The sequence below is a fragment of the Pseudophryne corroboree genome, chromosome 5, assembly GCF_028390025.1.
Source record: "Pseudophryne corroboree isolate aPseCor3 chromosome 5, aPseCor3.hap2, whole genome shotgun sequence".
NCBI lineage: Eukaryota > Metazoa > Chordata > Amphibia > Anura > Myobatrachidae > Pseudophryne > Pseudophryne corroboree.
In genome coordinates, this window is record NC_086448.1 from 274,736,126 (window position 1) to 274,760,714 (window position 24,589).

The window sequence follows — 24,589 nt, forward strand, 5'->3', positions numbered from 1 at the left end:
GCCATGGCCCAATTAACATTTTGGCACCTTCATTGGCTTTGAGCCCTGAGCATTTTTCCATTTTTCATTGTTATAACCTAAATAGTGTTATTAAAATTATTTATAGCCTAAATAACTGTTACTGGCAATAATAATGAATTTATATGATTGAATTTACCTTTAGTGTTACTTATGCAAACCTGGAAGTTGAACCAACAGAAATAAACGGAGAGTATGTGGAAAGACAGTTAGAAGAATACATTTATGAGGAAGAAACAGAGGACAATGGCGCCCAGGAAACATTAGAGGTGGCTGTCGATGAAAATGCTGAGACAGAGATCATAAGGCCTGGTACGTATTTTAAATATTGTTCTGGGTATTTCTTGGTATTTTTGTATATGTCTAGATACCATGAACTGCCAACAGGTCTCCTAGTTTATAGATGAAGATGGGTGCATACATTATATAATGTTATGATTACATGGACGCAAACTGATTCAGCACTATATAAAAAAACTAAGGAGGAGATTTATCAAAGCTTGGAAGAGATAAAGGGGAGAGAGATAAGGTGCCAACAGGGGCAGTTTAAGAGAGGAGAGAACCTATGTGCAGACTCCTCTTTGGGCCCCCTTCTCTTTGCGGCACTGCAGACACTGCGCATGCACAGGTCTCTGGAAACATGGTGCCTGCTGTTTTACCGGAAACTAATCTCTAATACGCATGTGCAAGTCTCCGTAAACATGGCACCCGACATATTATTAGAGACACATCTGTACTGTGCATGTGCGAATCACTGTGAGAATGGCTGCTGCGCCAGCTTCCCAGTGATTTCCCCGGCATAAGCAGGACCCCGAAGAGGTAAGTAATTAAATGTGGTTTCAGTGTGGGCCCCCCTGGACTCTGAGGCCCGTGTGCCCTGCTTCTACATCCATTATAGAAACGCCTATGAGTGCCAACCAATCAGCTTTTTACTGTAATTTAAAGGCTGTGTTTGAAAAATGACAGTTAGTAGCTGATTGGTTATTGTTTTGTTTCTCTTCAATCTTTGATAAATCTCCCCCTAAGAGTTGGTGTGAGTTCATTGTTACCGCACAGTGGACGCTCCACCTCTAAAGCAAACATAAGGACTTTGTTATTTATTTAAAAAAAAAACAGTATGAGAGAGGGTATACAATAAAACAATATGGAGGGGGTTAGGGAATAATGTTATCAATTAAGCAAAAATATGCATCGATTAGACTTTGAAACAAGAGCATTTCTGAAAACAATGCTTAGAAACAGGACAAAGACAAGATACATTATTAACATTACCAACTAAGAGTAGAGACACAAAATCAAGAGTATACAGCAGATGCATTGCTGGTTTGGGCTTCGGGCATTCGTACTCGCACATATTAAAGACCAAGGGGGCTATTCGAGTTGTGGCAGCAAATACTTAAGCACCTGAGCAATTCATTATTGCTCTGGTGCTGGGACAGCTGCTCCAAAAAGCGATCAGTATCATTAGCAGTGATAGTTACCCCTCCGGAGCCAGCCGACTTAAGTCATGCATGCATATGGCCACTGGTGTCGCAGTAAGGAGTTGTTGGAGGTATCCACTGAGATTCCTGTTCGCAACACCTGACCTCCTTCCCATAGGATGAAGCGGGGCTCTGGGAATCTGCACCATCTGAAGATTGATTCCCGCAAACAAACTCTGAAAACTCAGTTTTTGAAGTTTGCTGAATATTAGGCGTCCTTATCTGGCCCTTAATAATGATTGGGCCTGTTACTTAAAACATGTGGAAACTAGCATTTTCGCATGTGTAACGGCCTATTTCAGGCAATGAATAGGCCACAAAAGGAGAAAAGGGAAGAGCCCCATAATTCTCTAAAAAACACAATAAAATGTAACTGGGGAACAGTATATTAGCAATGTTACAAGAATATACTACATCTAATATACCAAACAAGTTCCATGTCCACTAGAGGAGAGGTTGTGAATTAGTCATCCAGTTCTGTTGAAAATATGCTAGATAAGTTATTGAATGCATTTACGCATAACAGGAAAGAATTACAGGAGCATTATGTGTAGGACAGCAGCGCATCCAAACTTTCATAACATTAAACATGGTTGGTGTTCTGTCTTCCTGCCAACAACATTGCCAACATAAATTTAAGTACAATGTGCAAGAAAATGTAATGTATCCATGAGGGAACAAAGGGGGTAATTCAGACCTGATCACAAGGGTACGTTTTTTGCATTCTTGCGATCAGAGGGTATATGGTGTGTGCCAGTTGCGATCGCATTTGTAACAGAGCTGCACAAACATCAGTTTGTGCAGTCTCAGCACTGCCCAGGACTTACTTAGCTGCCGCGATGGTTTCCTGGTGTTCGGGGCTGGAGCTGACATCAGACACCCTCCTTCCAAACGCCTGGTCCCTCCTGCGTTTCTCCGGACACTCCTGTAAAACAGTCAGTTGCCACCCACAAACGTCCGCTTCCGGTCAATCACCTTGCAATCACCCATGCGATCGCTTTTTTTGCACCATCCTGTCACTAGGCAACGATGCCCGATGCAGTTTTCCGATGCGCCGGCACATTGCAGTGCATATGCATGTTCAGTTCAGATCTGATTGCATGCTGTGCAAAAACGCATGTCTGAAATACCCCCAAAGTACCACCATCGGAACACCTTAGTGGCGTTTTGTCTGGTATTGCGCAAGATGTTGCATCTTTATATCTGATATATGCTACTCATGCCCATACAATCTCATTGGCAACTTTTAGAAGGGTTATGAGAGAGAGTAAGTCCTTGTACTGTAGAAAGTAAATCCCCTGGCCGGAGTCTGAAGCTAACACAAAGGGTGGAATTCAAATGTTTGAAAAGTAGTTAGGTGTCTGTTTTTTCCTGTCTATTAGATAGGAAAAAACAGACTCCCAACTGACTTTTCAAACATTTGAATGTCCTCCATAGATTCTAGTGTGATTGGAAAAATGGCTTAAATGACAATATTGAAAAAACCTGGATTAGGTATTTATCTCTGATTTCTGCAAAATGAGAAGGTGTGATAAGATACTTTAAACCTTATCTCATCATACAAATGTAAATAGAGGTGCAATAACTCCAGGTCACTATTCTTGGGAGCAACACATTCTATGGAAGAAAAAGAATATGATAGTGATGGATAATACGATGGATAATACGATGGTGACACAAATTCTACAGCAGGTTTTAATTGTAAAGCGCAATAAATAAGGAAAGGGAGTATGCACCTGTTCTTATAAACTGTGAGAATCTGCGTTGTCAGGACTTCTATTGGTAACACTTAATACACATCAGTGTCAGCAGAGCATACATTTTGACTGCTTTTGAGAATTTTCGACCAGTGCATTATAGGGACATGTTGGTGAGACACCCAGGAGCAACCAGCGCCAACTTCGGGCTTCCTGGGCTTGCTGATGTGATGTGATGCAATGTCCATTAAGCATGTCTAAAAGTATATAAAATGTGTGTCATGTAATGTTGAGGATACTCCTATAAAATGAAAAAAGAAGTTGTCCAATTTAAAACATCTGAAGCCTGACATTCTAGTTCTTTAGGAAACACACCGTAAGGAGGGAGGCCCTAATGTTTTAAAGGACAATTGGTTTAAAGCGTGCAGGCCAGCAACTTTCACAAGCAGCAGTGAGGGGGGGGGTACTTATTCTCTTTACTAAACACATACATTATACTATGTTAGATAGCCTAGTAGATCCGGACAGGAGAATCCTATTTATTAAACTGGAATTGAGCATTTACATCAAATGTACAGTACCCTGCCACATCTAACCTCTGTTTCAGACAATATGTGGTCAAGTTGGATCCTTCTTCCACATCTGGTAGACATGTCCTAATATTATCCCCATTTGGTCGCTGGTCCAATCTCTGATTTCTTCTATGGTCCAGCTTGATTCTCCCCTTACTCTAGCCTTGTTGCTTCTGTGTGCCCAAGCCTGTCTTCTTACTAAACATGAAAACAAATTAACTATGCCTTTGTTACTTAGACCTAGTGTGACGACGCTGCCGGCCAATTCCACAAATACGCCAATTTGAGAATTGCCACACGCGCCGTATGAAGGTCACGTTGACACACGGGATTACTTAACTACCTTCAGCTGCCACCAGCAAAGACTTTTCAACGTATTACGGACGTTGCAGGCATCTTTAGCTTTACCTGTCACACACACACTGCAATACTTAGAAAAATAGGTAGGCGTGAGCCACACAGGCTTTGAGTTAAGAACAGCAGAATCAGAACAAATACTTAAGAGCTCTGGTTACAAAAAGGTTACAAAGATTATTAATTATATTTTAAAAACACACATAGAATACAGCAATCTCAATAAATGAAAAGGAAATAAAAACTTACAGAAACCATATTCACTTACGCAAACAAGTTTTAAGTATTTCTGCTGTGGGGGATTTCACAGGATTACTCAGGTCATCTCCAGCATGTACTGTTTCCCCAAGAGATCACAACTTCTTTTTTCATTAGGGAGACAGATATAGTCTCCAGCTTCATCAGGCCCCCTCCCTTGGGATTTTTAACTACTTCCGTGCTGGATACTACACCTACACCAGGTTTACATTTTGTTGGTGATAGAAAGAAGCACAGGAGAAGGGGAGGGGGTGTAGCCCGAAGGCATTGAAATCTCCTTCAAAGAGAGTGAGGTCTGGGAGGATCTGCACCTTGTCACCCCTGGACAGCTTTATGACTAGCCAGGAAGTCTTGGCTCAGTTATCTAAACATGTGGACTTCTTTTACTTTCCATCAGGTCATTGATCCGGCCATCTCCCTCTTATCAGTATTTATAACCTCTGGTCTGGTCATTGCACATGTCATCTCAAACTTTATGGTCTGCAGATCTCCCCCAGCCTGGACCTATGGAGGTCAAATGCAGGGTATTGCCTGTCAGCCATGTTGTCACATCTAGGCTGAAAGAATACAAAATTATATATATACAGTCACTTGAAAACATTATTGGTGATTATTCCTGCAGGTAATCACCACACCTTAGATCACATATAATTTGTGATCCTCCTTTCTGTATTTAAACATGACACCTAGTATATGTTTGCATTCAGTTATGGGGCAGATGTCTGAGGGGTCAGTTGTCTGAGTTTGGAAATATACGAAATGAGGAAATTACAAAGTTAGGAAAATTTTAAAATAACAGTTAAACCAACAGTTGAACTAACATTGAAAAACATTGGAAACCAGGTAATTTCACCATTTAGCTTGCATTTTCCCTATGCACTAAGAATTCCAAATTGATTTCTCACAAATATTTAAAATGCCCGCTCTAATATATATTGTAGACGCCAGGCGCATCTTATTACCATATACAATAAAAGTGCGCTGTACATCGCAAAAACACTGTATCCCATAAGAGAAAACAATACACCCACACATTATCTGAGTTCCAAAGCTCATTGATGTATATATTTGTTATTAAAAGAATATGGATTCAATATATATTACAAAGTACAGTATACCTATAGTTACATGATTACAACTCACACAGTAAGCAGTTAATACATAAAGTGACATACAGTTACATACAGTTTCAGTTACATGCCAGCGATACAATACCATTATCCTTAAGTTATATAAATTTGTCTTTCCATATCACTCTCTCTGTACAGTAATGCTGGGACTCCATCTTCCTCTGAGACCTTACAGCAACTCTGAGACCAAAACAGGAACTACCTTCCTGTGTGATCAACAAAATGTGTTAACTAGTTTCTGGGGGAGGGGACTCTCTCTCATTCATGATTGAGTCACTAGTTTCTTTGTATATGCTGAACAGGTTCAGCCTTGGGGATGTCCAAAGGGGCTGGCCTGAGTTTCCTGTTCATTACCTGTTTTGGAATATCTATTGTTCTAATAAAAGTGATTTTAGCTTTTATACATTTAATCATAATTCCGTGTTGCAATGTCCTACAACTTAATAACAAGTATCAAATGAATCCACACATTAATCTGGTCGTTTCAATAGTAAACATGACAGGTCTATCTTGTTTCGTTCAAATAATACACATTCATGACATTAATTCATTAGATAATTTTAAATCATCATGATGTCTGGTGCTTGATATTATTATAATTATGTACTGTATGAAATAAGTGTCGAATCCATCTCTGTGGCATGTCCGTGTAAATGCGTGTGTTACCATATATTGCTGTGCTCGCTGCACATATTTGCAAGTATAGCGACTTAAATGTGTGTAGTTTGTATGTTCTCTTTATGTAATATTTTTGACTTCGACAGTCCACCCTTTGGCAGTAAATAATAACTGCCATCAATTATTAACATAAGAAAAAAATATTTCATACCATAATCGGTGACCTAGACACAAGTATGTATGCATTTCGCAAATCAGACACTTGACTATATTTGGGGAAGACAGGGAGGAGGACGAGACATCCTCTATATGCACTCGGCGGTCACGGGACCACTGGTTGGGTGTGGGACAACATTCAACCTATAGAGTATGCTGGGACAGTGCTTTGGCCTATAATGTCTGATTTGCGATGAACATTTCACACATACATGTACCTACGTCTTTGTACACTGATGTTTGGATTCAATTGAGGTTCTGCTGGGTAGGTGAAAAAGACACAAACAAATCGTGACAGTGACATATAAAATTTTCATGATCTACATATTCCTATCATTTTCTGAACATTGTTTTCATTTCTGGAACGTATGCTAGGTCTGTTTAATCATTGAACAAGGGTTATAAGTAGTGTCCTTCCTAAATAACGTAAACCTTCGGAGTTCAGTGAGAGCCACTCATAAACCTTTCTTCCACATATATTAGTGAGTTTTTAGCTGCAATGTGTGAATAGCCATTGTCTGACTGTTCCTGATTACCTCTGAACTCCATAACTACTAGACCTTTGATTTTTCTCTGACTTTAACAAACTGATCGGCTAATCCTGGGATCCTATAAGGAGATCACTCCTTCCTACAGAACCAGTTCCAGTCCCACACTCGACTCCTCATAAAAAAAACCTCGCAAAAATAGAATATCCTGAAAGAAAATGTTTGTCAGCGGGAAAGAGAGAAAAGAGAAATAGAACAAAACAACTCTTGTTCATAACAAATCAATTACAATGACTGATCTTTCTGCAGTCCTTTAGTACGCTCGGGTAGTGTTCAACAGTGCCACCTCTCAGTCTTCACGGAACAGAGTCTCTGGTGATACTTTTGCGATCTCTTTGCCTTGCTCTTTGAATACACTGTTCACTTGGAACACACAGTCCACTTTGCTCTCCACCTTGCTATTTGAACACACAGTTCACGTGGAACACACAGTTCACTTTGCTCTCCACCTTGCTCTTTGAACACACAAACTCGATGAATGTGAGCAATAAACTACTTTGTCACGGGTTCTCTCCGGGTCAGCGACCTTCTTGCAGTGGGACGAGTGGACCCAAGTCTCTCTTTCGGCGACCTTTAGTGCTGTCAACAAATCTTGGTATGGTCCTTCCCACCTGTCTATTAGGCAACCTGAGCGTAAGAACAATCACACAGTCTCTTCACAATCAAGACAGCATTTGGCATACCAGCAATCAACAATTTCAAGTTCTTTTGTCAAGTTCTCAAATGCTGGCTCATCTCAATAAAGTACTGTACTGTCACCTCATTGGTGTATTTCTGATCATTGTGCGGATCAATCATGACATGAGGTTGTCTTCCAAAAACAACCCAAAAAGACACAAATACCAAAACAAAAACAAATTTCGAAGAGGGTGATTCGTCGAGTGAAGATCTGGGAGTGGTTCCGAAGCTACATAATACTAGTGGCAGTATCTATGATCACAATAGTACAATTTCAAGCTTTGCTCCTACTTCTAGGGGTACCATTATCTACACACAAATTTCTGCGCAATTTTCCTTTGCGGTAAACACAGCAGCATCCGTGGCGGCAGGAAATGCCTCTACCCAGTTTGAGAAAACATCAGTGCACACCAATACATAACAATAGTTCCTAAAGGGTGTTAACTGTACGAAGTCGATTTGTATTTCCTGAAAAGATCCGTCTGCAGGAGGGATATGGGATGGCTCTGTTGGTATTGCTTTACCAATATTCTTCCTCAAGCAAGCAAGACAGGTTATTGCTCTCTTTACCTGCATGAGAATAGAATCCTGGCGCACACCAGTAGGCTCTCATCAGCCTGCACCTACCCTCTTTGCCTAGATGAGTCAGACCGTGTTCCACCTCAGCTAGACTTGGAAGGTATGCTCTGGGTGCTACCGGCTTACTGTGTCCACCTGTCCACAGTCCTGAGGACTCCTGGCCATACCCCTTTGTCCTCCAGACTGCATCTTCCTGCAGGGAACACACATTTTTGTATCTTAATTTAACTATCGTGTGTTTGCAATGTAGAGTACCATGAGCATAACTAAAGAAAAAAGAAACATCTCTAGAGGAGAGAAGGAAGAAGAAAATGAAAAAAAAAAAGGTTTGCCATTCACCAACAGACATATCAGTGTCTATACAAAATTTCTCTTCACCAGTATTCCCATTCTCCACCCTTTGTGCATGACAAGGCACACTGCAGTAATACTGGTGTCATCGTGCTGTTGAGATATACTGGGTTCGGGCAGAACTCTGAAGGACCTAGGCATGTGGAGTTTGAACTGTACTTGGGTCCATGTATTGTACCACCCTGTGTGAACGCAATAGATGAAGAGGAAAACTGTAGAGAAACAGAATAGAGGTTGGTGGCAGATGAGTTTGTAGAGGTGAAGAAGATTTTATGAACATTTTGACAACTGGATAGGGCACTACGGGGAAGTGATTCTCTACTTGGTCTACTCCCCTTAAAAAAATTCTGTGTTTATCGTATCGCTATTGGGACTATCCCAGCCATCAATCAAGCGTCATGTCCATTCTAAGTTCATAGGGAACCCGGTATCTGTGAGATAATTTCCTCTACCTGTGATGGACATGCATCTAGAACAGTAGAATGCGACATTAGTCTTCAAGTTTTGTCAAAGGGTAATGTTGCATTTATTTTGTTCTTCCCATTTAGCCAAATCTGTGTTTTCTATATGGCTTATGATTCCTTACTATATGTCCCTTGTCCCGTCTATGTGTTTAATAATGTGGCTTGTGTTTTCTGTCTAGGGGATCTATATTGACTATGTGTCCTACTACTCCTACAATCTCTGGCAAAATGCCCTTCCTTCCTACAAGTGTAACATATTATTGACCATTAGGGATCTGGGGTTTGGACTGATGGGTCTTTCCTGTATGTGCCAGTATACTTACCGTCCTCAACCTCTCCACCTGTTGTTCTCTGCACCTAACACTATTTTTGTGATGTTCAATAGCACACTATCTAAGATTAGCTACTGTGACCTTTCCAATTTTGCAAAGAAGTCTGCACCCTGACACTCAATGCCTTATTGAGCCCGTCCATTTGCACAGACAGCCACCTCCCATTTGCCGAATTAGTGTTTACCAGTGATCTTATCCAGATGAAGAGTTTTCTATTTCTGCAAGAGACAAAAACAAAAAAAAAAGTTTAACAAGCTTCTAGGTCATGCAAAGTATTTCATTCAATCCTTCTCATCCCGTATTAAGGGTCTGTACATGGTCCAACAAACATTTCCAAGCTCATCTTTACTAGGGGCATTACTAGGAATGAATACTTCTTATATGGTAACTAAAAGAAATACCCTGGGGTTACCTTGTCTGTCCGCTTTCCTACTGGCAAATACTAATGTGCGGTCAGGTTTATTCTCCATTTCTGATTTTTTTTGTTTTATTTTTGGGTATTACTATATATGTACACGAATGATACCATACTTACCTGTTCCACTGGTCTCAGCCACTTCCCCCACAGGCTACTGCTCTTCTTTTACCGGTTGGATACTCCTCTGGGTGCATGAGAAATGGCTGAAAACAATCAGGTCACCTTCTCCTCCTAAATAAAACTTCAACATTCATTAGTACATATATAGGTTACAGTCATATTTTTCATATTTGTATTATTTTCTATAGTTTATATGCTGGCCATAACTGCTTCCACATCTACATATGGCGGTGTACTTGCATTCTCTCTTTTTTTTTTTTTTTTTACTACTTATTTATTGTTGCTACAAGTTCAAACAGTTCTTATATTTCCATTCTTGTCTTATATGACTTTGGTTAAACATACCACCTGCAATACCTTAGGATCAAACTCACCAACCCCTCTTGCTGTCACAGGTTTAAACACTTTGTATGTCTGACCCTTTGTTTTCGGGATTTTATCAGACATATTCTTATCCTTAAGTTCTGCAATACCTCTGGTTCAAAGCTGCCCACCCTAGGAAATGGTTCCCTATCTTTGTTAGTCATAAATACCCATTCATAGCAAAAAGCCTCCGTGTGTGAACCATACTTTTCACACATAATAAACCTTGCTGACCCTCTCGGTCGCAAATCTGACCTTTTCGGTCCCACTTCTTCAGCCTTAACCCTAGCTACTGAACGCCCACTGCTTGTGCAATTGGATCCTATTGCGGACTTTTTGCCAATAAACGCAATCCCCAATGCACACCGCAGATAGACACCTAGCGCTTTCACTCGCTCCTTCTCCACTAAGTACCACGACTCACTGCAATAGTTAACACAGCGAACCCAGCGAGGCCCTATCTGGTTTCTATTTACTGGAAGTGTTTAGGAGTGACTTACCTATTCCAGTAAATATACACCGCTGGAGATTTTCCTGAGAGAGACCAGCGAAAACTCCCTATAACCTTATACACAAATCACACTTGCGTATGCTCTATACTGCGCTAATGATACCGCGATTTTACGCAAAAGTTCGTAAAGGGGTATCCAGTTGTGCTATATATATATCGCACCCACAAATGCGCGGTCCAATCGCACAGCGTATAGGTACTTGTTACCTATCTGCCGTACAACCACGGGTCGTTGTACAAACTGGGACCCTCAGTCCGGAGCGTAATACCAAAAAAACCCTTTTTACTTCAATACTTTGCAATACAATGCACTATCACGCTCCTCTACAAATCACCTCACGATTTGCGTATTGCAATCTATATTAACGTGAGTCAGCCACTTCACGCCACCAAGCCTCTTCTTACTTGATGTACCACGGAACCCGACTTCCGGGGTTCAGTTCCACTCACTCCTACATTCACTCTCTCAAGCACACTTTGTCTTTTCTGTACAGAAAATTTGGATTCATTCAGGTTGGCAGCTTTACCCCAGAGGCAATACAGTTTTTAAACTAAATTTAGAGTAACCTGCTTTTGAAATCCGATAGTAATGTGCTATTGTATTAAATGTCTACTATCCCACCTTTGAACTAAACAACACTATTGTATAATTTGTACTTAGCGCCCGCATTCTTACGCACTTTGCGCAAACACGCGACCGTGCGTGTCCCTTACGCTGCGTGCGCAGTCCTTTACTTTGTCCGAGACACGTGTACAAAACCCTGCGTCCGCAATAAAACAAATCACACAGCTCTAAGTATAAATTTGAACAATACTAATTACTATTGCCCACTAGACACAACTTGTTCTGTATAAACTTTTATGCAGACCTGCGTTTGTGTCTTTATACTTACTTCCTTAAACATTTATTTTAGTATTAACTATATAGCAACAAATGTATCCTATTTCACACAGATCTATAATGACTGCAATAATCAATAATTTAAATGATATGATTCAGATTGGATAGCTATCCTGCAGAACATACACTGATATAAATATACACATAATTATTATAATAATTATGTATGTACCATTCACTGGTCTCCTATGAGACTCATTTACCCATTCAGTGCTTCTAATTTGCATATCAACAGAGGTTCATATGCCTGTTCAAGAGGGCAGTGGGAAAAAGTTAATTAACATTTCAATGGCTATCCTAAACTAGCAAGCAGATTTTAACTAAATCCTAGAGGTAAAAAAACAAAACTTTTTTTTTTTATATCTGTGTGTAATTCTTACATCAAGTATTCATCTCTTAACTCTCACTAGGCCCAGCTGAAACTATTTGTAATTGACTATGGCATGGGTTAAATAAATGCATTGGTAACTCATAAATGGTGTTTGATGTGACCAAGGAAAGCTGATTATTCTGAGCAGTGAAAATCAGCCATTTAGAAAAATGACCTTCCCAAAATGGCCGCTGCTCCTCCCCTTCCACATCCATGAGGGTTACACAAAATGCTGGACAGGCCATGTGGTTAGTCCAAAATAGAGGACGGACCATGCGGCTTCCTTTGGCACAAAGAAATCACACATCATACAAGCACCAGAAGTTATTTTAGGCCTGAGTTAAAAATAAAAACTATATCAAGGCTATGAAGCAACTTTTAAATGTACTTTAAACCCTACTTAACAGATAAGCAATCCAATCTGAATCAAACAAATTATGACTTATTTGAACCTTGTTTTGCAACAATAAAAATAAATTTTTGCATCTTAAATATTATGAGAAACGCATTGTCCCTTGAATTTCATATCAGCGTCTTACTAATAACAACAATACACATGGATATGATGATTTTCTCAGCTTTTATGATGCGTCTATCACAAGCTGATCGACCACAGCGTCGCGTTTATAATGTACAGTGCATCATTAAGAGCGTGATATCGCGGACCAGCCCCCATCTAAGAATGCCAAATTGATTTCTCACAAATATTTAAAATGCCCGCTCTAATATATATTGTAGACGCCAGGCGCATCTTATTACCATATACAATAAAAGTGCGCTGTACATCGCAAAAACACTGTATCCCATAAGAGAAAACAATACACCTACACATTATCTGAGTTCCAAAGCTCATTGATGTATATATTTGTTATTAAAAGGATATGGATTCAATATATATTACAAAGTACAGTATACCTATAGTTACATGATTACAACTCACACAGTAAGCAGTTAATAAATAAAGTTACATACAGTTTCAGTTACATGCCAGCGATACAATACCATTATCCTTAAGTTATATAAATTCGTCTTTCCATATCACTCTCTCTCTCTGTACAGTAATGCTGGGACTCCATCTTACTCTGAGACCTTACAGCAACTCTGAGACCAAAACAGGAACTACCTTCCTGTGTGATCAGCAAAATGTGTTAACTAGTTTCTGGGGGAGGGGACTCTCTCTCATTCATGATTGAGTCACTAGTTTCTTTGTACATGCTGAACAGGTTCAGCCTTGGGGATGTCCAAAGGGACTGGCCTGAGTTTCCTGTTCATTACCTGTTTTGGAATATCTATTGTTCTAATAAAAATGATTTTAGCTTTTACACATTTAATCATAATTCCGTGTTGCAATGTCCTACAACTTAATAACAAGTATCAAATGAATCCACACATTAATCTGGTCGTTTCAATAGTAAACATGACAGGTCTATCTTGTTTCGTTCAAATAATACACATTCATGACATTAATTCATTAGATAATTTTAAATCATCATGATGTCTGGCGCTTGATATTATTATAATTATGTACTGTATGAAATAAGTGTCGAATCCATCTCTGTGGCATGTCCGTGTAAATGCGTGTGTTACCATATATTGCTGTGCTCGCTGCACATATTTGCAAGTATAGCGACTTAAATGTGTGTAGTTTGTATATTCTCTTTATGTAATATTTTTGACTTCGACAGCACTTACCTAACTATCAATACTTTTATTTAAAAAACACCATGTACCACAAACTTTTTTTCCTAATAGCACTTCATGGTATCCTCTATAAAATGGCAACATCCTTCACTATTCCTGTAATTCATCGCTCTGTGCACATTGCAACCTCATTAATCCACTCCCCTCTGTTAGGCGCCGGGGTCCGCTCGTCTGCGCGGCCCGGCGCCTAGCAACTAGGGACGCCGTGCGCGTACAGCCGCCGGCTCCCTAGCAACGCTAGACGCCGGGCGCGCTGAGCCGCACGGACCCTAGCAACGGGGATGCCACTGGCGGACCGCGTTCCCCGTTGCTGGGTCCTGTTTAATTAATAGGTGCACCTGATCTCTGGCCGTGCAGCAAGGCAGCTGCACGGCATTCATTCTAATCAGCTCTGTCAGCAGCTGATTGGAGGACTCCTGTTTAAATACACTCTCAGGGCTTCTCACAGACGCCGGTAATAGCTTCCTGCATGCTGTCTTTGTTTGCTGAGAGTCTGTTTCCAGTCTTGCTGTATCCGGTCGTACCAGTCCTCTGAAGTCCTGTACTCGGGAGTTATCATCTCGTCCCTGGAGTCCTGACCGATCACCGTTTAACATCCAGTGGTGTTCGTGAGTCGCGGCTCTGCCGTGTGTAGCGGCTCGGCCGCTTTACCCTTTATTATTTGTGTTTGGAGCATTTTGCGGAGGGTTCCGCTTCCACAGGTCCACTCTGGTATCCGGCGGTGCCGGGTAGGAGTATTGGACAAGTGGATTTTGGTTGTCCTTTTCCCTGGCGGTTTTTCCGCACATACTTTAGGTTTTTTAGTTAGCTCGTAGCCCCTGGCCTGTTGTTAGCTAGAGGTCCTCTTGTTATCATCCTGCCTCGGATTTCCCTTTGTCTCTCATTAAGACCGGGGGGCATCGGAGTTGGGCAGACATAATCCGCCCTTCAAACGCGGCTGCCAAGGGCTCAAGAAACCATAGTCTCGCAAGGGATTTCCGATAGCACGGGTGAGACGACAGAGTTAGGGCGCCAGGGGCTATTATTCTTTCCTGCTCCCGTTCCCAGCATTCCATTCCAGTGCTCCGGTCATTGTCATAAGATTTCCTCTGGCTAGGAGTGCTGGAATCATAACATTATTACCGGCCATACCAACAGGGTTTAATTTTTTTCTTATTCAGTTTTGTGAGAGTTTATCGGCCTCATGAATCCTACAGGTTTAGGGCCAAATCCTGGTCAGCTCTTAGTCAGCCAGATTCAAGAACTTACTCAGATGGTTCAGGATCTTTCTCTTCGGGTGAAGTCGCAGGAAGATCTTTTGCGAGCTTCCCCGAAGGTAGTTCCTGAACCAAAGATGCATTTGCCTGACCGTTTTTCTGGTGATAGGAAAGAGTTTTTTAATTTTAAAGAATCCTGTAAACTTTATTTTCGTTTAAGACCGATTTCCTCGGGTACTGAATCTCAGCGGGTCGGGATTATTATTTCTTTGCTCCAGGGGGATCCTCAGACCTGGGCATTTGGTTTAAAAGCAGAGGATCCGGCATTGTTGTCAGTGGACGCTTTTTTTGGGTCTTTAGGGCTCTTGTATGATGACCCTGATAGAGAGGCGTCCGCTGAAAGTCAGTTGCGCGCTCTCAGACAGGGTAGAAATCCTGCGGAGGTTTATTGTACGGAGTTTCGCCGTTGGTCGAACGACTGTGGCTGGAATGACCCAGCCCTGCGCAGTCAGTTTCGCCTCGGCTTATCAGAGTCTATAAAAGACAGTCTCCTTCAGTACACCGCTCCTGAGACTCTCGATAAGCTCATGGAGCTTTCTATTAAGATAGATCGTCGTCTCAGAGAGCGGAGGGCTGAAAAAGGAGCACCTGTAAGGTCAAGTCCGTGTGTATATTCCATTCCTGAGGACGTAGAGGAGCCCATGCAGATGGGTCTCTCCCGGCTGTCTCCTGAAGAAAGATCCAGAAGGCAAAATTCTGGTCTTTGCCTGTACTGTGGGGGTAAGGGACATTTTTCTCGTAATTGTCCGAACAAGTCGGGAAACGCTTTGACCAGGTGAATTGTGAGGGGGTTCACCTAGGTCTGCAGCTTATCTCCTCGAATAACTCCCTTTTAGTCCCAGTTAAAGTTTCCTATGGCAGCCTCAGTTCTTCGGTGTCGGCTTTTGTTGACAGTGGAGCTGCAGGAAACTTTATGGATTTAACTTGGGCTAAGGCCTTAGGCATTCCTCAGTTACCTTTGGGTAGGTGTGTCACCATGCATGGCTTAGATGGGAGTCCACTGCCCAATGGGGTTATTTCTCTCCGTACACCCCCTGTATTACTTACAGTAGGAGCTCTACATTCTGAAAAAATCGAGTTCTTCCTTACTCATTGCCCAGCAGTTCCAGTAGTTCTGGGTCACCCTTGGCTGGCCTTTCATAATCCCACCATTGATTGGCGGTCGGGGGAGATTTCACAATGGGGTACCTTTTGTGATAGGGAATGTATTACGTTTCCAGTCAGAGTAGCAGCTGCCATTCCTGAACTCATTCCTGTGGAATACCAGGAGTTTGCTGATGTGTTCTCCAAAGGCAATGCGGACATTCTGCCTCCTCATCAGCCGTATGATTGTGCTATTGAGCTTATTCCTGGTGCCGCATTACCAAAGGGAAGATTATATGCTTTATCCGAGCCAGAAACTGCGGCCATGAATGATTATGTTAAGGAGAGCCTAGGGAAAGGATTTATTAGACCATCAAAATCTCCTTTAAGTGCAGGTTTCTTCTTTGTGGAGAAAAAGGATGGCTCGCTTAGACCTTGCATTGACTTTAGAGCCCTGAATAAGATCTCAGTTAAAAATACTTATCCTTTGCCGCTGATATCTGTACTCTTTGATCAGCTACGTTCGGCTGTGATTTTTTCTAAAATTGACCTTAGAGGAGCGTACAACCTCATCCGAATCAAATCTGGAGATGAGTGGAAGACGGCCTTCAGTACTCAGCCAGGTCACTACGAGTACCTGGTGATGCCGTTCGGCTTGTCCAATGCTCCAGTAGTTTTTCAAGACCTCATTAATGATGTGCTCCGTGACTTCCTAGGGAAATTCGTGGTCGTTTACTTAGACGACATCCTGATTTATTCTGAATCAATGGAACAACATGTTACCCAGGTGCGTCTGGTTCTTCAGAAGTTACGTGAGAATCATTTATATGCCAAGCTGGAGAAGTGTGAGTTTCATGTCACGGAGGTATCTTTTTTAGGGTACATTATTTCCCCTCAGGGATTTTCCATGGAACCAAAGAAGCTCCAGGCCATCCTTAGTTGGGCGCAACCCACCAATTTAAAAGCAATTCAGCGCTTTTTAGGGTTTGCGAATTATTATAGGAGGTTCATTCATTCTTTTTCTGACCTGGTTGCTCCCATTGTAGCTCTGACAAAGAAAGGAGCGAATCCTACCAACTGGTCGCATGAAGCAGAGTTGTCCTTTCGGGCCTTGAAACAAGCCTTTGTCTCGGCTCCAGTCCTCAGACATCCCAATCCGGAATTGCCCTTTGTTGTGGAGGATGATGCCTCGGAGGTTGGAGTGGGGGCTATCCTTACTCAAAAGGATCCGGAGTCTCTGGAGTTACATCCTTGTGCCTTTATGTCCAGGAAATTCTCCTCCGCTGAATCCAACTATGACGTTGGTAATCGGGAGTTACTGGCGATAAAGTGGGCTTTCGAGGAGTGGAGGCATTGGCTGGAGGGAGCAAAACATACCATTTCAGTATTGACTGACCATAAAAACCTGCAATACATCGAATCAGCTAAGCGGCTTAATGCCCGGCAGGCACGTTGGGCTTTATTTTTTACTCGTTTCAAATTCATAATCACTTTCAGGCCTGGTTCCAGGAATACCAAGGCTGATGCCCTGTCACGCAGTTTTCTTCCGGTTCACAATAACAGTCCTGTTACTCCCATACTTCCATCTTCGGTCATTTGGGCAGGCCTCACACAAGATTTATTTACCCAGTTAAAACAGCTTCAACACCAAGCTCCTGGAAATACTCCTGCTGGTCGTCTTTACGTCCCTGAGTTTTTGAGAGCTACTGTTTTGACTGAATTCCATGATAACAAAGTTTCCGGGCATCCGGGAATCTCTAAGACTTTGGAGTTAGTCTCCCGCTCAGTATGGTGGCCTGGTCTTTCTAAAGACGTTAAGGAGTTTGTTTTTTCATGTCAGGTTTGTGCACAGCATAAGGTTCCCCGTTCCTTGCCTATCGGGCAACTTATGCCCTTAAATGTCCCTCTCAGGCCATGGTCTCATATTTCCATGGATTTTGTGGTAGACCTTCCCCTTTCAGCCGGATTCCGAGTCATATGAGTGGTAGTGGACCGTTTTAGCAAGATGGCTCATTTCATTGCTCTTCCCCGACTGCCATCTGCCCAAGGGTTGGCAGTTTTGTTTCTCCGCCATGTTTTCAGACTTCATGGGTTGCCTACTGATATTGTTTCTGATCGGGGTCCACAATTCATCGCACAATTCTGGAAGTGTTTTTGTGCTTCATTAAAGATGAAATTGTCGTTAACATCCGGTTACCACCCACAATCCAACGGGCAAACTGAGCGAGTTAACCAATCATTGAAACAGTATTTGCGTTTGTATTCAGCCAAACTCCAGAATGATTGGTCCGAGTTTCTTCCGTTGGCGGAGTTTGCCTACAATAATTCCTGTCATTCCTCCACTAAAGTGTCTCCATTCTTTTCAGTTTTTGGTTTTCACCCCAGAGCTAATTCTTTTTTTCATCATTCCTCAGTCTCCCCGCTAACCTTAACCTCCCATCTCAGAGCCATTTGGAAAAAAGTGCACCTTGCTCTCAGAAAAGCGGCCTTTCGAGAGAAGAAATGTTCTGACAGGCTCCGACGTCCTTGCACTTTTAAGGTGGGAGATAGGGTATGGTTGTCGACTCGTAACATCAGGCTTCGACAATCCTCGGCTAGATTGGGACCCAAATTTATTGGGCCATTTCTTATTATTAAAAGAGTCAACCCAGTTGCCTTCCGGTTACGTTTACCAAGATCTCTTAGGATTGGAAATACGTTTCATTGCTCCCTGTTGAAACTATACGTTTCTTCCAGTAGATTTCCAAGGAGGATCTCTCAGGGTAGATCTCCGGTGGATGTACAGGGACAACAGGAGTTCTTGGTGGAGAAGGTTCTCGATTCCAAATTGTCCCGGGGCCGGCTTTATTTTCTGGTGCGCTGGAGAGGCTATGGTCCGGAGGAAAGGTCTTGGGTCTTGGATAAGGATCTTCATGCCCTGAGGCTCAAGAGGGCATTTTTTCGGGAATTTCCTCGGAAACCTGGCTTTAGGGGTTCCTTGACCCCTCCTCAAGGGGGGGGTACTGTTAGGCGCCGGGGTCCGCTCGTCTGCGCGGCCCGGCGCCTAGCAACTAGGGACGCCGTGTGCGTACAGCCGCCGGCTCTCTAGCAACGCTAGACGCCGGGCGCGCTGAGCCGCACGGACCCTAGCAACGGGGACGCCACTGGCGGACCGCGTTCCCCGTTGCTGGGTCCTGTTTAATTAATAGGTGCACCTGATCTCTGGCCGTGCAACAAGGCAGCTGCACGGCATTCATTCTAATCAGCTCTGTCAGCAGCTGATTGGAGGACTCCTGTTTAAATAAACTCTCAGGGCTTCTCACAGACGCCGGTAATAGCTTCCTGCATGCTGTCTTTGTTTGCTGAGAGTCTGTTTCCAGTCTTGCTGTATCCGGTCGTTCCAGTCCTCTGAAGTCCTGTACTCGGGAGTTATCATCTCGTCCCTGGAGTCCTGACCGATCACCGTTTAACATCCAGTGGTGTTCGTGAGTCGCGGCTCTGCCGTGTGTAGTGGCTCGGCCGCTTTACCCTTTATTATTTGTGTTTGGAGCATTTTGCGGAGGGTTCCGCTTCCACAGGTCCACTCTGGTATCCGGCGGTGCCGGGTAGGAGTATTGGACAAGTGGATTTTGGTTGTCCTTTTCCCTGGCGGTTTAGCTCGTAGCCCCTGGCCTGTTGTTAGCTAGAGGTCCTCTTGTTATCATCCTGCCTCGGGTTTCCCTTTGTCTCTCATTAAGACCGGGGGGCATCGGAGTTGGGCAGACATAATCCGCCCTTCAAACGCGGCTGCCAAGGGCTCAAGAAACCATAGTCTCGCAAGGGATTTCCGATAGCACGGGTGAGACAACAGAGTTAGGGCGCCAGGGGCTATTATTCTTTCCTGCTCCCGTTCCAAGCATTCCATTCCAGTGCTCCGGTCATTGTCATAAGATTTCCTCTGGCCAGGAGTGCTGGAATCATAACACCCTCTTATTAACACTCATGAGCTTTTATCCTATCTATGTACACTAACTATAACATCCTCAACCTGTAACCGTACGAAACTATCACACACCTCCCCCAACTATACCTATCTCTCTCTTCTTCTGCTTCTACTAGCTGGTGACATATCCCCAAATCCAGGTCCCATCCACATATCTCACTCACATTGAGCTGATTCACAATGGAATATAAATCCAATAAACCTTATAAACATCACATGTCTCAACATCTCTTTCCAAGTCACTAAAATGTGTTTTATGGAATGCACGCTCTGTTTGCAACAAATTAACATCTATCCATGACCTTTTAATTAAAAAAAACTGAATATGCTAGCTATAACAGAAACATGGCTCACACAGTCAGACACGGCCTCCCCTGCAGCATTGTCAAATGGTGACCTCCATTCACACACACCCCCAGGCCTGGAGGTGGGGTTGTCCAAATCTTACACGCACACAGTTTTACCACCTGTTCCTTCACTCACATTTACATCATTTGAAGTACATTCTATTAGGATTTTCACCCCTTTCTCTCTGGGTGTTGCAGCTATCTATCACTCACCTGGGCAACCCATAAAGTTTCTGGAAGATCTTTCTGCTTGGTTCCCTCACTTTTTATGCTCTGACATCTCCATCATCATTATGGGTGATTTCAATATCTCTATTGACAGTCCACAATCTCCCCATGCCTCCAAACTATTCTCTCTAAACTCCTCTCTTGGCCTCTCCCAATGGACTGACTCCGTTACTCATCAGGAGGGTCACTGCCTTGATCTTGTATTCACCAGACTATGCTTTGTTTCTGAACTCACTAACACTCCTTTTCCTCTCTCCGATCACAACCTTATCACCTGCATGCTCTCCTCCATTACTTCAAACTCAATGTCCCTGAAGTCTACCAAGCCTCCTCTAACCCAGAAAATATTAATGCTATTAATTTTCAACAACTATCTACCTCTCTAAAACCACTGCTCTCACCAATTTCTACATTCACCTTAACCAAATTCTAGAAACAGCACTTGATGAAGTGGCTCTGGCTACCCTTCACACTCCACATAGATTTAGATGTCAACCGTGGCACTCTAAATACACAAGACACCTACAAATACTCTCACGTAAAGTAGAATACCAGTGGCGTAAATCTCATAGTTTAAGTGACTTTCTCACATATAAGACCGTGTACCACTCTTATTGTAATGCTCTGGACACTGCCAAACAAACACATTTCTAATCTCTCATCTCTGCTCAAGCCTCTAACCCCAAACGACATTTTAATACATTTAAATCCCTTCTTGTCCCTCCCTCACCCAACCCACCAGCCAATATCAGTGCACAAAATCTTGCTTCCTATTTCAAGGACAAGATTGGTAAGATTTTAAAATGAAATGGTATGCTCTTTCACAGCCAGTGACCTGCTCAATTCCCTTCCTGATCCATCTAACACCTTCTCTTCATTTGATCCCATAAATGAAGATGAAGTATATGCACTCTTCTCATCTGCCTACTCTAGTACCTCTACTCTTGATTCTATACAATCACAAATTAGTAAAGCTTTGTCTGCTGTGCCCATCCCAACCTTAACTAAAATCTGTAATCTCTTTCTGTCTACTGGTATCTTTCCTTTCTCTGTACAAGCATGCAGTGATTACTCCCATTTTGAAAAAAAAATCTGACCCTATCTCTCTCTCAAACTACCATCCCATCTCTCAGCTCCCATGCCACTCCAAGCTACTTGATAGACTTGCCTACGCTCGCCTCACACACTTTCTTAACTCACACAGCCTACTGGACCCACTTCAGTCAGGATTGCGTGCCCAACACTCCAGAGACAGCACTGACTAAGGTAGTGAATGATTTGGCCACTGCTAAATCTAAAGGCAGCTGCTCACTACTTATTCTCCTTGATCTCTCTGCTGCATTTGACACTGTTGGCCACTCTCTTCTCATACAAACACTACAATCCCTAGGTTTACAGGACATAGACCTTTCTTGGTTCTCATCCTAATAATCTAATCGCTCCTTCAGTGTTTGTTTCTCTGATTCAACCTCCTCTTTGCTACCTCTCTCAGTTGGAGAAACGCAAGGCTCAGTCTTAGGTCCTCTGCTTTTCTCTATCTATACCACATATCTTGTCAAATGAATCGGCTCTTTCGGATTCCATTATCATCTGTATGTAGATGATATTCAAATCTACCTATCATCTCCAGATTTGTCACCATCTGTATTGGGCTGTGTCACTGAATGCCTTTCTTTCATTTCATCTTGGATGACATCTCGCCACCTCAAACTTAATATTTCCAAAACAGAATGAATTATATTCCACCGGCTAATAGCAGTTACCAACCTGATATCTCTATCACTGTTGATAACTCTGCAATCATCCCTACCCCACAAGCTCGCTGCCTAGGTGTCATTCTTGACTCTGAACTGTCCTTTGTTCCCCACGCAATCTGTCTCAAAATCATGTTACATACATCTAAGAAACATATCCAAAATATGACCATATCTTACACAAGACACAGCAAAAACTCTAATCCACGCTCTAATTATCTCCCGCATTGATTATTGTAATAGTCTCCTGACTGATCTTCCAAAACATAGGCTCTCACCACTACAATCCATTTTGAATGCAACTGCGAGGCTAATCTTCTTTGCTAGACGTTCATCGTCTGCATGTCCGCTCTGTCAGTCCCTCCATTGGTTACCGGTATTCTACCATATTAAATATAAAATACTTTTACTTACATACAAGGCTATTAACCAAACTGCACCAACATACATCTCTTCACTCATCTCAAAATATCTTCCTACCCGACCTCTCCACTCTGCACAAGATCTGCGTCTCTCATCCACACGTATTACTTGTTTCCACTCAAAATTATAGGACTTTATCCGGGCTTAACCCACTCTGTAGAATGCCCTCCAACGCACAATAAGACTCACCTCTAGTCTCCAAACCTTTAAACGTTCCCTGAAAACTCACCTTTTCAGACAAGCCTTTCAAATTCCAGACCCACCCACATAACCTTCAATGCTTCCCTATCTAATTACATCCTCTCTGTACAGTACACATAACCTCACATATTTTGTCTTTCTTTACTCTCACACCCTCCTGACCCTTGGCCAACATTGCTGGGTGATCATATCATACAACCCATTAAGAACCTAGCAATCTGGTGGACCATTATGCAATAGGTATCATCTAACTTTGTGTATCAATGCCTATTTCCCTATAGATTGTACGCTTGTGAGCAGGGCCTTCCTACCTCCATGTCTGTTTGTTTTTACCCAGTTTTGTTCTATTACTATTGTTCTAATTGTAAAGCGCAAAGGAATATGCTGCGCTATATAAGAAACGTAATAAATAATAAATAAATACATTACAAATGTCAGATTGCTCGATCTTGGAAACAACAGCACCCTCCAAAGGCTCCTTAACCGCATCTGGTTTGTAGATAAAATGTATATAACAAGTCTTCAAAACAACACGGTAGACAAGTTCACTGCAGTATGGTCACCGTGGTATAGAACCCAGGGTGTGACCCTTCCAGGTCTCTCTTGACCATTCACTTTCTACTCCCACTACCTTACCTGTCTGAAGTTCTTTTCCGCTTCTCTTTTTTTTTCTTTATTTCTTTTCTTTGTCGTCAATATTGCTTCCCTTATTGTCTTCCCTGGCTTGCTTCCCCCTTTTCTCATTTCCCCTCTTTTATTTATTTTTTGTTTTTTTCTCTTCCTTTGTTTATTATGATCCCGTCTCAATAAATTACTTGCAATGGCATACTATGACTCTCTTCAGACGCCACTTTCATCCCATATTTTTCTCTAATGCTCTTCTTTATTTTTATTTTTTTATTAACATTTAAATTTTTCTATAGAGTAGTTATTGTTGAAAATCTCTTCAATACTAGAATCCATCATTTAACATGTTATTTCCACCCTTTTAGTTTGATGTTTATGGTTTGGCTTGTCATCTACTCTTTTGATGTGATTAATCCTCTGTTAATTTTGTGTGATGATTTTTGATTTCTCAGTAAAATTATATAATATGTAAATTGGAATTGGAGGGCTACCAGTTCACGTGGCTAATTTATATGCCTCTACAGGCCTCAACAATATATTTTTTAGATGTTTATTTCCCTCTCCAGGACTAGACATAGGGGGAATTGATTATTGATGGGGACTGTTCCTGACCCTGGACAAATCAGGACCATGAGGAGAGGCAGTGCATCATCTGCTTTAACATTACTTCCAGATACAGTACTTTACATGTGTTAGATCCCTTGAGTACCAACATCCCACTTGCCAAGATTACAGCTTTTTCTTGCACCCATTTCCACTAGAATAGATATTTAGTTAATATCCTCTGCCTTTCTTCATAGAATTGTAGATTCTGGTATTGACAGAAAAGTTATTTCTACCCGCTACCCCACGTGGTTTAATTTATCCCTCACTACTCTGCATGTCACATCCTACAACTGGCAATTCCTTGCTTATTTATCCCCCTTGGAGGACTTTAGGGAATATCTATCCTAACATTTCTCTATGTCAACGATAATATAGACCATTTGATTTGGGTGGCCCCCAAGCCACTACTTAGGGGACACATTA

The 24,589-nt window shown here is 42.2% G+C and overlaps 1 protein-coding gene across 1 annotated transcript in view; it reads left to right on the top strand.

Annotated features, from left to right (window-relative positions):
* The window catches only part of LOC134927618 (collagen alpha-6(VI) chain-like), a 409,854-nt gene that overhangs the window by 286,473 nt on the left and 98,792 nt on the right, over positions 1–24,589 (top strand). The window contains exon 39 of the mRNA XM_063922353.1: positions 164–330. Coding sequence (XP_063778423.1) covers positions 164–330 — 167 coding nt within the window. The remainder of the gene's footprint in view (positions 1–163; positions 331–24,589) is intronic.